General features: G+C 41.8%; 1 protein-coding gene across 1 annotated transcript; it reads left to right on the forward strand.

Moving 5' to 3' along the window:
* Nucleotides 1-7,975: 7,975 nt before the first annotated feature.
* LOC120484126 (uncharacterized) lies at nt 7,976-9,371 on the forward strand. Its single transcript, XM_089127339.1, has 5 exons — nt 7,976-8,504; nt 8,605-8,666; nt 8,752-8,828; nt 8,931-9,049; nt 9,164-9,371. The coding sequence occupies exons 1-5, from the start codon at nt 8,307-8,309 to the stop codon at nt 9,251-9,253; spliced, it is 546 nt and encodes a 181-aa protein (XP_088983465.1). The 5' UTR covers nt 7,976-8,306; the 3' UTR covers nt 9,254-9,371.
* Nucleotides 9,372-15,761: the final 6,390 nt, after the last annotated feature.

A 15,761-nucleotide genomic window follows, 5' to 3' on the forward strand; every position in this document is an offset into this window, starting at 1 on the left:
TGTCTGAGAACCAAATCTGATTCTCCCAGCACGGGGCTATGAGGAGCACAGAGTGGCGTGAGTCCCTGATTCTCTGAATGACCTGCGGTAGCAGAGAAACCGGGGGAAAAGCATAGAGCGGGCGGCGGGGCCAATCCTGGGCTAGCGCGTCCTCGCTCTTTGATAAGAATGTTGGGCAGTGAGCGTTCTCTTCTGACGCGAAAAGATCTATCTCCGCTCTGCCGAATAGGCGCCACAGTGTTTGGACTGTTTGAGTGTGCCGGGACCATTCTCCGGGGGAGACCAGGTTCCTGGACAGCATGTCTGGGCCGTCGTTCAGGTGGCCCGGTACGTGCGTCGCTCTGAGCGAGAGCAGGTGACTCTGGGACCACAATAGGATGCGGCGTGTCAGATGAAAGAGGTTCTTGGATCTGACGCCGCCCTGACGGTTGATGTATGATACCACGGCCATATTGTCGGAGCGAATCAGGACGTGGTGACCGTGTATGCGCGGGAGGAAAAACCGCAGCGCGTTCTCGACCGCGATCATTTCCAGACAGTTTATGTGTAGGGAACTCTCGTGGCTCGACCACTGGCCGGCGGCCGGTGAGCCCTCGCAAACCGCACCCCAACCCGAGTTGGATGCGTCTGTCGAGATGACTTTCCGGCGAGAAAAAGTCCCCATGGTAATGCCCCTCTGAAACCACTCGATTACTGACCATGGCTGCAGTGCAGTGATACATGTCTGAGTAATCTTGATCATCTGGCGGCCCGTCGTCCACTCGCGGTGGGATACGCGGCTCTTTAACCAGAGTTGAAGGGGGCGCATGTGCATAAGACCCAGCTGTAGCACAGCGGAGGCTGAAGCCATATAAGCCAGCATCCTCTGAAACGATTTCAGGGATGTATGGGTACCCATCTGAAAAGAGGCGGCTAGGCGCTGAACACGGCGCGCGCGCGCTGTGTGGATAAGCGAGCCGTCATAGTGACAGAGTTCAAATCTATTCCGAGGAACGAAATAGTTTGACTGGGCTGGAGAGCGCTCTTTGTCCAGTTGACAGAGAGTCCCAGCGCTTCCAGATGGTTGAGGAGAACTGTGCGGTGTCTGGGAATCTGCTAGAATGGTTGGGGTGTACAAAATGTGGGATCTATCTCCCATTGATTTTGTGGGAAAAATAAAATATATTTGTTACCGTGTATTTGTGTGTTCTGGGTCTAAAAAACAATATTCTCAAATATTTTACAACACACTTATGTATGTAATGTCTGTAGTAAGTGTAACACTAAACAAAAAAGGCCTAAGTCATTATGATGAATGGAGAAGAAGTGTTTTCCATTCATCATAGTGTTTTACATTGAGCACATCAGTGTTCAACTGGTTCTTATAAATGTCTATTCATATGATGGTTTGTGTGTGTCATTTGAAAACAAAATACCATTTTGAGAAGAAATAACATTGTTTTGAATGTAAAGTTTCATTTTGCAGGAGAATTAAAGGGTTTTGCCAATTGTGTGTGTGCTTTTAGATTTGTGTGTAGAGTTCTGAGAATATGAGGCATTCTTTCAAAAAATGTGTGTAAACAATCGAGAAAAACTGTAATAGGTGGACTAACCCATATCATACACGCAAGATTGAATTTAAGTAAGGGGAGATGAAACAAGGGTTTTGTTTGTCACTTGTTGTTTATTGACAAATGTTCAAGGTTTGATGTTTTTGAAAAAAACAAAACAAAAAAAAAACAATGTATTCCATATGTGGGTGTTGCACACAGTTGTTTTGTTTTGTCGAACTTAAGTGCAACTTACGGATTTTGTGGGACTGTACTGGTTGTGCTTTATTTTTGTTTTTCTCACTCTGTAACAGCTTTTCAACTGTGGCATGTATGTATGGTTGTTAAGTGAAACAGTAAGGCTTCCTGGTTGTGTATGGCTGGAAGGGAATCTGTAACAAGTAGAATAAGGTACTGCGCCTTTAAGATAGTATGTACTCTGGTACTCCCGCACTCAGTGTGGTCAGTCGACATGTGAAGCGCGAGCTGTGAGCGCATAATGCGTGCAAGCCCGTTTATTCTGCTTTTATTTCTTTTTGGTAAAGCAGTTGTTGTTGTTAGCGATGTGAGTTGCGAGATGCCCATATGTGCGTGAGACGACGTTGATAATAAATCACCATGGTGAAATATCAGCTACGTCTTGAGACTTTGCTTAACGTTACACCTGACTACCTTCTTAGTAAAAGCGTTACACACTTCAATCAGGATGTAAGCACTATAAAAACTATAAAACTATAAAAAAAAATATTTTTTCTTGCCACTTTTTTTTTACTGTAATATATTTTCTGGAAGTTTCTTTCTCAGTTTACTGTTTTTTGTAAGTAATTTTTTTCAGTCCCATGTAAATATTTTTGCTGTGCATACGTTGCACTGACTTGTTTACTGTAGTGAAAAAATACATTACTGTAAAATGAAGTTTCAACAGCATGTGTGTCTGCAAATATTTCTGTGCATGTGAACAATCTGATACATATTTTAGTATTATGGCAAAGCATACTAAAGATATGAGTGCTTTTCATTATGCCCAACAGTGTGTAGTTGTTTAGGCAAAAATCTGGTAATGGAATATAGTGTGTGCCAGTTCATGCAAAAGTTTGATTTTGATAATGCTATGTATAGTTTCGGTTGCAGTGCTTCATTTTGCAGGATATATGAGGTATTTTGCAGTTTGAGTGTGTGGTTTTGTGAATTGTGTTAAGTATTTTGATAAAACCAGACTAGTTTGCAAAATTGTGTGATAGCAATTGAAAAAAAAACTGTAATAGTTAAAAATAGCAGTTTGAGCTTTCTTCTTATTTTATACCCTTTCCATTCAAAAAGAAACTCAAACTCAGATTTGCACTCCTATCCACATGTTCTTAGGAAATAATTTATTTTTAAGTTGTTGATGTGATCAGAGAATTAGCTCGGATGAACATGAAACAGAAAACACCATGGGCCCTATCTTGCACCCGGCGCAAATGACTTTATACACAAACGCATTGTCTCATTCCTATTTTGCACGCTCGCAAAGCGGGATTTTCCCCTCCAGAGACGCACGTCGGTAAACTAGGAAATGAACTTGCGCTCCTTGGGCGGATCGGCGCAAAAAGGAGGCGTGTGTCAGCGCAAACATTCCCTGGTGCTATTTTACACTTCCAGAAAACAATTGCGCCAATGACCAGAAAAAACCTGGTCTAAAGTCAGTGGCGCATTGCGCGTTGTTTATAATGCTATTTTAAGCGCGCATGCTTGCCCAATGTAGCGGGTACACAACGCGCATACACTGATTCTCTCATCAACACAGATGCAGTAGTTTTTATTTTTGCAAATCATACATTATAACAAGGAAAAATATTAACACATGAGGGAAATCATTGTGGTTTACATGAAGATGAAAAAACCGAATTACCCATTTTTTAAGGCTAATTGTAGTACTGAAGGATCAGACCTGTTTGCCCAATAGTGGCAAGAAACATACGTATAGGCTATAATGTTTAACCGACACTGATGTGCGAGAGTTTCTCCCATGCCCATACAACGTCACCTCTCTGTCTTGTCCTGACAATAACGTCTGTGTCATCGGTTGTGAACGCTCCTGGCGCGCGCCTGGTAAGCCCGCCGTTATAATAACAATCCGTCATGCAACATGCGCACCTGTTCTTAAAGGGTAAGTTGGATGGCGCTCGGATTGGTTTATTTCACGTTACGCCCAAACCACACCTATGAATAATGAAGCTACTTCAGACCAACCCCTTTTAGATTTGCGCCAGGTGCAAGAGGCATATATCCCGCCGGGAAAATAGCAACAGTGCCGGGACCCGCCCACAAAGTTACTTGCGCCATGCGATTTGACACTTGCGTTTCAGATCGTTAAAATAGGGCCCCAAATGTATTATGCGATTTATAACAAAATAATGTGTCTTTTTGTTCCCTCTACTTCTATATGTAACACTCAAAAAATAGCACATTGGTTGAACATGATTTAATCATGGACAGTGGTTCCACCTGATTACACACCACATTATCTTAACATCAATGGATGATGTTCAACCAGCTTGAAATATTTGTATTCATTTAACATGAACAGATGACATTCACAAAACATCGATTTAAATACTTATTTTTAACTTGAATTAATGTTTTTTTATTGAACTTCAATTAATCATGTTATCTTAAATTTAATCCTTGATGTTAAGCCGATATGTTTACATCAATTCCAATTAATCCCATTTAGTCAAGTTACAACTATGTTATAAATGAAATAATATCACCCGTTTTCAATGATGATGACTAAAATGATTCAATGACTACAGAGGCAGCAAATATGTAATAAATTCTTTTTATTACATATAGGCAACAGTTTAAGCAGGTGTCACATTTTCAAAAACATTTGAAACACTTGCAACACATTAAGCCAGAATTTGACAATTTATATAAAACACAAATGTGTACAGAAATGTTTTCCTTTACAGTATAAAATGAAACAAACAGGTTTACATTCCTACATGTACAACAACCCATTAATAATAAAAAAAAAAAATAGCAAAGTGTGTTTGCTTTTAATGTATTTCACAAAAAGAAAGTAACCTGCAATTCCAAAGCAAAAATAATATTAAGTTTGGGTTATGTTTGTTCATCGGGCCTCAACTGAAGTGCAAAACTTTGTCAAACTGCTTGTGTCCATCAAGCTGTCTGTAAATGTATTCTAATTCCAAAATGTGCCTGGATATTTTTTGTAAAGGAAAAGCAAACAGAGTGTGTGCTTAGTGGAACATCTTTGAAAACTATTTAAAATACTTTGTCATTCAAACGTCTTTCCTTGAAGAACAGTCAGAAGCCATTAAAACCGTGTTTAACCCTAAAACTGTATTCTGGACAAATTTGGGCAAAATAGTTTTGATTATTTTTTAAAAAATACTTCCCTTGATCTCAGCGGTACAAGACTTGGCTACTTTTCCTAAGTTTGCCTCCAGAACACACACAATTTTTTTTTGACTCAATTCTACAATGTTAAGTGGGTGAAAAAAAACCCCTCCTTAATCCCGTATTTGCCCCAAAATTGGCACCCTATAGAAATGAATGGGAAAAACTGCAATTTAGAGCATTCTTTTTTTGTAAAAAAAAATAATAGATCCAATACAATGCATATCTATCATACACACAAATGAAGGGCTGATCCTGTACAACATTTTCATCATGGCAAAAAGTCACACTCACACTCACACACTCTCTCTCACACACACACACACACACTTTGACGTGCGCCTCTCTCTCTCAAGCTGGAGTGTGTGAGTGCGCACGAGAGAAGAGAGGCGCGTGCGTCGAAGTGTGTGTGTGTGTGTGTGAGACAGAGGGAGGGAGAGAGAGGGAGAGGGAGGGAGGCGCGATTGAACTGAGCGTGTGTGTGTGTGTGTTAAAGTTCCCTCTGAGCGCGTGCACTTCTGAAGCCACTGCCGCGCAGAAAATAATAAAATGCCACGCAGAGGACCGTCGCGAAATTTGTGGAAATCCATTTGATTGTAAGTGAGAAATAATTCCAGTGCTCTAGTAGTCAACCGCTATAGAGTGAAAACTGGTGAAAGCAGTTTACAGCTTTCATAGAAAGAGAATGATGTGAGCATGTGTGATTGGCAGTGAGTCCTGTGTGCGGACAGCTCAATACGAGAGACAACGAGAAACAAAAAGACGTGAAATAAAATCACATCGTAATGTTTAAAGAAGAGTGGTTTGACCCGCGTAAAGTCAAAATACATCATTAGTTTAAATCGATGTTTTTGTGTGTGGGGGAGTTTTAGGCATGGCTAGATTACCATTAAAGAGTTACAAAGGTACAATCTAACAAAGGTATTGTTTAGGCATATATTTTATTATACTTTAAGGCAAAATAAAGAACCTCACAAGGGTATTGTTTAGGGCTCATTGCCATTAAAAAGTTTGAAACCCCTTGCTAAAGAAAATATTGGAAATTCATAAGTAATAAACAATCATTTAACTTTGATGGTTTAATGCTTCCTGTACACAATTCATTGACTGTACAAAAACATTTTATGGTTTTCCCAAACCATCTCAGTGTAACAGCTTACTTTTATTTCTTACTATATTCTTTTATTGTAAAGAATTGAACTGTCCTGCAGAAGCTTTTGTAAATTATATTTCATAGTATTTCTTTGTAAAGACTATACAGTTAACAGCACTGGAAAAAAAATATCAGAAAACCTAAAATTTGCTTCATTTAGTAACTTCTTAATTAACTTTTTGTTTTTCCACAAATATGATTTAATACCAATACGTTACATCAAGGGTCAAATAAAATATAAATGGCACATTCAAGTTAAAAATTAAAACGGAATATTGAAAACATTGTGTTTCTACGTATGCTGTACAGGTCAGGTATAAAGAATATTTTTGCTCAGGTGTAGAAAAAAGATCATCAAGTAATAAAATTAAAGAGAACATTGAACTGTGTTCACGATCATAGGCCCTGTCCCAAATGCACACTTCATATGAATTTTCAGTCTTGTGTACTTATATCATGTGTCCGTTAAATTCATGACTTTCTGTAGGGTGTCTCATTTTTCATTTTAGGTTTCAGAAGGTTGCTCACACATACTTTGTAGTTAAAATGTGCCCTCGATGCACACTTTTGTGCCCACACTGTCGAAAAGAAGTGTCCTGTAGAGCTTGCATTAGTCAAAGCAGGGTTACGTTTTTGCATGTAGTGCACAATAACCCTAAAGGCACCAGGGTGGCAGTGCCACCGGCTTCTTATATATATATATATATATATATATATATACGTATACAGTGTATATATATATACAGTGTATATATATATAGTATATATATGTATATTCAGTATATATATATACAGTATATATACAGTATATATATATATATATATATATATATTATTCTGTCCTCTGCATGCGTGTACGTTGAGCATGCATATACAGATAGCTAAACACTATGTAACGTGATGAAGAGGCTTCAATGACCACTCAGAGGATGTCCATTATCTTCTTTACTTGAGTGCAATCATGTTGTTTCTCTCAATGTTACATTATTTTTGTGAAACTAAAAAGAAATACAAAAATACTAATTAGAATATAACCAAAATACAATTACTACTTACACAAATTTACATTGACATCGTTAAAATAATTGTTACGAGATCACATGGCGATCTTTGAAATGTCCGTATAAAGCACGTGGAACCGCTAACGTGCGTCTAATATACTCATCTTAATAAGATACAGATACGAAGAATATAATATTACAATTATATGAAATAAACTTACAAGCAAAGCTTCTCTGGGGCATTACACAACAACACTGGAATCCAGAGAAAACAGCACGCGATCTCTGCTGCGCATAACTGGAAAAATGGCTACTGAAGTTTGCGTGATTGTCACTATGAAGTACAACAAATAAAGTTTTTCCGATGGAAGTTCAACTAAAACTAAAGCAAACAGCGCCATCTAGTGGGGAAGAATGGATAACTCTAGACATAACATAATACTCCCCGTCTGGTATTAAGCATAATGCCATACTTGAATTTCCAACAAGTGAATTCGAATTCACAGAGTAACTTAACACATAAGCAAAACAACCTCTGTAATAGGCCTTAAAAATGTCTTAGCAGTTCCACTCTTTGTAACTTTGAGTTCCAGTTTCCTGACTTTGCCATCTGAACTGGGGATGGCTTTGGTGACCAGAGCCATTGGCCATTCGTTCCTTTTCACCTGATCATTTTTCATGAGGACCAGGTCTCCCTCTTTGATATTAGGCTTGTTGTCTTGCCATTTCTTGCGCGATTGAAGAGATGCAAGGTATTCTCGTCTCCATCTTTCCCAGAATATGCTTGCGAGGTACTGCACTCTTTTCCACTGCTTCCGATATAGATCGGCACCTTAAAAAGGTCCTGGAGGTGCGTACGGGGTACACACCTTTTGGTTGAGGATCATTCACTGCGTCAAAAAGTGTGTATACGGGAGAATTCGGACAATGAAAACGCCCGCGAAATGTGCTGTTTGGCAGGGATCTTTGGAACTTTGTTATGCGTACCTGTAAATGCCTGTAAAGGCCCGAAAACAGGAACTTGTCTGACCACATGCTGTTAGTTGATGGCTTGCCTTTTTAAATGCTAATTTGTTTTGGGACTGGCTCAAGTTTGCCCCTATTCCCCTGCCCCCCTCATTAGTATTCAGGAAAGGTGATAGGCTTTACATTGTGTCAATCTTCAACAAGTGTTACGGAGAGCAGAGTGGAGATGTTACTCCTTTACATAGGGACAATATGGCTCTTAAATCTCTGAGTCCAAACGAAAACAGACTGGTGTATATGGCAAATGAAAGTTTGAAGAGGATATTTGAAAACCTGGAGATGATGGACATGAGGTTGGATAAGATGGAGGCTGACATCAATGAGCTCAAAGAGGCAAAAGAGGAGCCTGCTTCAAAGAAATTAAAGAGAGCTGGGAATAATTCTGTTGCGGTAAGTTATTTTCTGACCATCACAGTGTCTGCTTAACTTTGTGTGCTTTATTTATAAATCTATTCGAATTGAGCCCTCATACTATGTTGGATTTTTACAGGAAGCTGTATGGAGATTGCACAATGGGGAAAACAACATACACAAATATGACGCACAGACAAGGTATATCTTTAAAACTATGTTTTCATAACAGTCTTTTCTTCTAAATTATATTTTTAATCAACCTTCTTTAATTACTGCTTCACAGTCTATCCTCCCCCCACAACCTCGAGGTCATAATCTTTTTAATGGCTGTACCGGACATAGATCCTGCTGTTGTTAAAGGTAAGTCACAAGAGAATGTACCAAGGCTACAACTTTTTAACTGTATAGATTAGTTAGTTACAAATAAACATATTCTCCCCCTCTCTATCTCCATCTCTCTAGCATCCTGCAAGACATATTTTGAAACTGTTAGAAGGGGTTACAGGATGGCCCAAGATGATAACAAAGACAAGATGGAGGACAGCTGGATCATTATGCTCATGAGACAAAGAAAAAGAAGAGTAAGTATAAATACATATAAATCTGAGTAAAAGCCTCAGCCTGGGAGAGGCTCCCATCCCAACCCATTTGATATTTTCAGTGGTTTAATTACTTTTTTCCTTCCCATTTTGCAGCTACTGAGCTGCAGGACTGGGGTTCCCCAGACAGAGGAAGAGGCAGCTATCTGGAAGACTGCAACAGTTGACCACATGTCTGAAGAGTAGGATGCCATATTGGATGGAAAGTCGGTGTGGGTTGTTCGGGTTATTATATTGTTTTACATATATTATACACAGGCCTTATATATTATCTGGGGTTATTTATTGTATGACTAATAGTAAAATGTATTCTGTGCTAATGTTTTTTTTTTATTTATAGAGTTTTGACTGTGTATATAAATATATATGTCATGTGCCCAGTGTCATTTACAAATAATAAAAATAACAAACTCAACTTTGTCTATCTGATTGTCTTGACATTATAACCATGAACACCAATGACAATGAATATTAATAATGAGTAATAATAAACCCAAATGAGGCCATAAACTGGACCAATAGTGTGGGGGTTTAGAGGAGGGACAAAGCATTGAGCACCCAATCCTATGTAAGATCTCTGACCAATTGAAGGAGGCCACTGCCTTGTGTCCCAAAGGTGTGAAATGCTAATGTTCCCTTGCATTGACCCCGACCTGGGGATTATTCACCATGGTAACTGATGGCCCTAGTGGCTCCCTGCTGTGCCCCAAACTTGGTACATATCCAGGAGTTTTCGGGATTGTGTGACGGGACAGCAAACTCCCGTATACACACGTTTATTTGTGGAGTACACAGGAGTACTCAGGAGTTTTACATGCCCGATTACAGCTCTTTTCACGCAGTGATTGCTGGAGTGAGGAGAAAGGGCGACTCGGGGTCAGTTGAAATGGGTACGAGAGGTCTTGCGTTGATCACAGCACACACTTCGGCCATTAGAGTTGACAGCATTTCATGAGTAAGATGTGAGGAGCTGATTTGAGGAAGCATCGAGTCTAAGATTCGTCTCGAAAGTCCGATCATCCTCTCCCATGCTCCTCCCATGTGGGATGAATGAGGTGGGTTAAAGATCCATTTGCAACCTTCCTCACTGAGGTATTTGGTCACGCTTGAATCTTTGGTCGAGACCACAAGTGCATTCAACTCTCTGCATGCTCCTTGGAAATTAGTACCACAGTCGGATCGGATGATCTTTGCCTGGCCTCGTATGGCGAAGAAACGGCGAAGCGCATTAATGAAACTTGATGTGTCCATTGACTCAATCAGTTCGATATGAATGGCTCGCACGGATAAACATGTGAATATTACAGCCCATCTTTTACTGAAGGCCTGGCCCCCCCGGGTACGGCGAGCTGAAATATTTCAAGGACCAAACACATCCAAGCCGACATTAGTAAAGGGTGGTTCCATGCTGATGCGGTCAGAAGGGAGGTCTGCCATTTTTTGTTCAGCTGTTTTACCTCTTTGTTTGCGGCAAGTGACACACTTGCGGAGGACACCGTTGATCTGTCTTTTTGCTCCAACTATCCAGAATCCTGCAGAGCGGATTGCTCCTTCTGTAAATACTCGACCTTGATGATTTACTTTCTCATGGTGATGATTTGTTAGGAGGGTTGCTATGTAACTATGGCCAGGAATGATGAGAGGGTGTTTCTCTCTGCTGAGGAGTGTGGACTGTTCTAGTCTGCCACCAATTCTTAGGAGTCCGTCCTCCAGGATAGGGTTAAGTCTCTTGAGAGAACTCTGCTTAGAAATGTCACTCTCATTTTCCAGACAAGTGATTTCTGCTTTATAAGCCTCTCGTTGTGCACACCTGATGATGACGCTTTCAGCGTGAGTCAGTAACTCGGGCGTGGACGAACAGTTGGAGTGGTGCCAGCCGCAACACGACTTTTCTTTGTTTCTGAAAGACTGAGCGACGTGAATAAGAGAAGCAACAGCTCTTTTTAAGGATCTCCAGGTTGAAAATTTTTCAAAGCGGTGAGAACCAAGACCAGAAGTAGGGTTTAAACAGGTGGTGACGTTTGCTCGCACTTCCACATCTGTATCTGGGTCGATACGATTATAGGAAGCTTCATTCACAGGGGTGGGTGAAGGATGCCGCAGAAATGTAGGACCGGTGAGCCAGTTGGTTTCAGTCAGACGGCACGCAGGAACTGGTCTAGTAGCAACATCCGCAGGGTTTTGTGAGGTTGGAATGTAAAGCCACTGTTCTGGGTGAGTGAATTTTCGAATTCTTTGAACTCTGTTACTGACGTACACATAAAAGCGGCGAGTCTCATTGTAGATATACCCCAATACAACTTTGCTGTCTGTATAGAACAGTAGGGTGTGAGGTTTGATGTCTAGTTCCTGGACGATTTGTTCAGCCATTTCGACTGCAAGGACGGCCGCACACAGTTCGAGTCTGGGAACCGTATGTCCAGTCTGTGGGACTAGCTTGGCTTTTACCATAATGAATCCAACTTGACACATTCCATCATGATCCGTCACTTTCAAGTATGCAACAGCAGATATGCTCTGAACAGATGCGTCTGAGAAGATGTGAATCTCCTTTTTTACAGATTGAGAAATGGACATTACAGTGTAAGCTCTGGGAATTTGGAGCTGCTCCAAGTCCTGCAACGATTCTCTCCAGAGTTTCCATTCCGTTTCCTTTTCAGCTGCGAGGGGGCAATCCCAGTCCGACTTCCCATTCGAAAGTTCACGGTGATTGGCGCCACCATACCAAGAGGGTCAAACAAGCTATTTACAGTCGCCAGGACTCCTCTGCGTGTGAATGGCTTGTCGCTGAGGTTGACGTGGAATGTAAAAGTATCCTTCTGAAGGTCCCAACTCAAGCCAAGACTGCGCTGTAAAGGGGCTGAATCAGTGTCTAGATTCAAATGTTTTAAGTCTTTGACATAGTCGGCTGGAGAGAATGCGTGCATCACAGCAGGGCTATTGGATGCTATTTTGTGGAGTCTCAAGTTAGAGATAGCGAGCATATCTTTAGTAGCCTTAAGCAAACTGATAGCTTCGTTGATGGAAGGAAATGACTTGAGTCCGTCATCAACATAGAAGCCTCTTTCAATGAAATGTCTCGCATCAGCACCGAACTCCGCCTCCCCATACAAGGCAGCACGTCTGAGGCCATAAATGGCAACAGCTGGGGAGGGGCTGTTGCCAAAGACGTGGACTTTCATGCGGTATTCTACCATACTTTGGGAGATGTCGTTGTTCTTGAACCACAGAAAGCGGAGGAAGTTCCTATGATCCTCTCTGACGATGAAACTGTGGAACATTTGCTCTATGTCCGCAGTGATGGCTATTGGCTCGTGCCTAAATCGAAGTAGGACTCCTAGCAGACTGTTGTTTAAATCTGGGCCTGTTAGCAGCACATCGTTCAAAGACACACCATGGAACTGGGCGCTGGAGTCGAACACTACCCGAATTTGACCAGGCTTGCGTGGATGGTATACGCCGAAGGAGGGCAAGTACCAGCACTCCTCCCCTGGTTTCACAGGAGGAGCTGGCTCGGCATGATTGTTATCAAAAATCTTCTGCATAAACTCTACAAAGTGTTCTCTCATCTCAGGTTTCTTACGTAGTGTACGGCAGAGAGAGTTCAAACGGCTCAGGGCTTGCTCTCGATTGTTTGGAAGCCGTTGTCTACGTGCACGGAAAGGAAGGGGTGCTACCCAGCTGTTAGTGTCATCCATGAACATTTCTTTGTCCATTAACTGAATGAACTGCCTATCCTCAATTGAAGGGGCTATTTTTTCATCATTCTCCGTTCTTTCAAAGACTGAAGTGGCCGGAGGGCTGGGAGCAAATTGGGGCAGGTGAGAGACTTTAACACTTGGCTGTGCAGTTAATCTCTCCTTGAGGTAGAGTTTATTGGGACAAGGACTAAAGTAAGATGGACGCCCGTCTTCTAGAATGTTTGTGCGGTAAACACTAACAGTTGAAGGCTTGTGAGCAGCCCCAAGACACACCTCACCAACCAAAACCCAGCCCAGGTCCAGTCTCTGAGCATAGGGAGCATTTTGTGGCCCATTGCGTTGCTCTCTTACCTTGTGGACTTGGAGGATATCACGTCCAAGAAGGAGAAGTATTTGAGCATTTGGATCTAGAGGAGGGATGAGATGAGCAATAGATTTGAGATGTGGGTGGTGTTTTGCCGCTTCAGGAGTGGGTATCTCTGACCTGTCTTCAGGCATGTAGTTGCACTCAATGAGCGTAGGGAGTGGTACTGAAAGACTGCCATCTACAGGATGTGCGATGAAGTCCATAGCCCGCCTCCCAGACATTTCTGTGACTCCAGCGCATGTACGCAGAGTGTAGGGAAATTCTGTGCCCTTGAGATTGAAGAAGTCGAAGAATTCAGCTCTGGCAAGTGAGCGATTACTTTGATCATCGAGAATAGCATAGACGTTCAGTGATTTGTCTGGCTTTCCCTTAGGGTGAACTTTGATGAGACAGATTTTCGAACAGGACTGTGAACTATTTGTATCCCCACAAACCTCTGTGCATTTAGAGTTGATGGAAGGGTTTGCACTTTCTCTCTCCCCGCCATGCTCTGTGTTGGGTGTTTTTAGTATCCATGGAGGTGGTCCAGGATGAAGAGCTGTGACATGTTTGTTGCTGCCACACTCTGTACACTGTATGACATTTTCACAGTCTTTGGCCACATGCTCATTCGAAGAACAACATCTGAAGCAGATATTATGCTCCTTCAAAAACATTTTCCGTTCCTCAATGCTCTTAGCTCTAAAGGCTCTGCACCGTTTGAAAGGATGGGGTTTTTTGTGAATGGGGCATTGTTTGCTGATATCAGGCTTACTGTTCGGCGAATCAGAAGAGCTGGTTGTCTGTGCAACCTCAGTTTTGTGAGTAGAGATGAAGCTTTTCAGTGGTCCACCTCTTCTTACGGAGTTTTCAGGCTTTACAGGGGCAGCTGTAGATGAGTGGAGTGCGAAACTTGGGTCATTGCGCATTTAGGACTCCCTACATACAAAATCTGTGAAAAATATGAATGGAGGGAATGGTACCTGGTACTGAAGCTTATATTGAGACCCTTGGGACATCCACTTTTCTTGGAGATTAAGAGGCAGTTTGTTGACAATAGGTGCCACGCCCCTCGCTGTGTCCAGGAAAGAGAGCCCGGGTAAGTAGCCGCCAAGCTTTGCTGACTCCACTTCTTTGAGCAGATCTGCAAGTTCTCTTAACTTTTGGGGTTCTCTATTGCTCACTTTAGGGAAACAATCCAGCTTATCAAAAAGTGTTTTCTCAATAATTTCAGCACTCCCAAAGCTTTCTTCTAGACTGGACCATGCCATTCTACAACCGGCTGCTGGATCAGCGACATGCACAGCTCTCAATCTCTTGACTTGTTCTGAGGATTGCGGTCCCAGCCACCTTGTCAGAAGATCAAGCTCCTCGCTTGGGGTGAGCGATAATCCTTCTAAAGCACTCTTAAATGATGACTTCCAGGCTAAGTAGTTTTCCGGACGATCATCAAACTTACTAAGCCCTGAGTTCACAAGCTCACGACGCACAAGGTATCTGGCTATTTCACTCATACCTGCATGGTTTGTCGAGGGAGGCTGTTGCGTAGAACCGCTGAGATAGGAAGTCTGAGGTTGGCTCACTTTCTCTGAAACCGGAAATTTTACATAGTCTTTATGAGAGATTGATGTGTCTGGCAGGTTGCCAGGAGTGTGCTGGGGAAATGATAACCGTGCACTGGGCATTCTTAGCTGGTTTACAGTGTCTGGTCTAGGAGTTGGAATATGTTTAAGTCTGTCAACGTTCTGTGTGGCATTGCTCATGATGACAGCCGTGGTGGGAAACACAGGCGCGATCATAAACTGTTCGTGATCACAGGAGTCAGACTCTGCTTTAACATGAGGGAGACGGTGAAAACTTAATCCAGAAAGACTGTCGACATAGTCCTTTGTACGCTTTTCAATAGTCTCCGGTGGAAACGCTGTGACATCAGTAGCCGTATTAATTTCTCCTGACTCAATCTCTAATGCAGCCGCTTCAAGAAACTCAGCCTCTGCTGCTGCCGCTGCAAACTCCTTTTTATGCTGTAGTGATAACAATTCAGATTCCAGTTTAGCTTTTTCTAGAAGTACCTCAGCCTCTCTTTCCACGAAGTTTGTACGTGCTCTCACTGCTTCTGCTTTAGCGCGTGCTCTGGTTGCTGCCATACTTGCTGTGGACAATCTTGAGCTCTTGGAAGATGCAGATATCACCGATCTGGTTTCCAGTTGACGGAGTGAGGCATTAGAAGTGGACAGCTGTTGTTCTTCAGTTTTCTCTTTAACATCCATCTTGAGTCAACTGTGATAAGTGGAATAACTGGATGGCTGTCCTTCTCAGGAGTTTTGTCGTCAGCCCGTCATGGTGCTTTTTCACTATTCTGTCCTCTGCATGCGTGTACGTTGAGCATGCATATACAGATAGCTAAACACTATGTAACGTGATGAAGAGGCTTCAATGACCACTCAGAGGATGTCCATTATCTTCTTTACTTGAGTGCAATCATGTTGTTTCTCTCAATGTTACATTATTTTTGTGAAACTAAAAAGAAATACAAAAATACTAATTAGAATATAACCAAAATACAATTTCTACTTACACAAATTTACATTGACATCGTTAAAGTAATTGTGGCTACTGATGTTTGAGTGATTGTCACTATGAAGTA

This window comes from Pimephales promelas, chromosome 1, assembly GCF_988280905.1.
Source record: "Pimephales promelas chromosome 1, fPimPro1.hap1.1, whole genome shotgun sequence".
NCBI classification, from domain to species: domain Eukaryota; kingdom Metazoa; phylum Chordata; class Actinopteri; order Cypriniformes; family Leuciscidae; genus Pimephales; species Pimephales promelas.

Bases quoted from the DNA above. Each gene is read 5' to 3' on its own strand.
- LOC120484126 (XM_089127339.1), top strand. From the start codon at position 8,307: ATGGCTCTTAAATCTCTGAGTCCAAACGAAAACAGACTGGTGTATATG. The intron at 8,667-8,751 runs GTATATCTTTAA...ACTGCTTCACAG, and splicing joins AAATATGACGCACAGACAAG to TCTATCCTCCCCCCACAACC. The intron at 8,829-8,930 runs GTAAGTCACAAG...CCATCTCTCTAG, and splicing joins AGATCCTGCTGTTGTTAAAG to CATCCTGCAAGACATATTTT.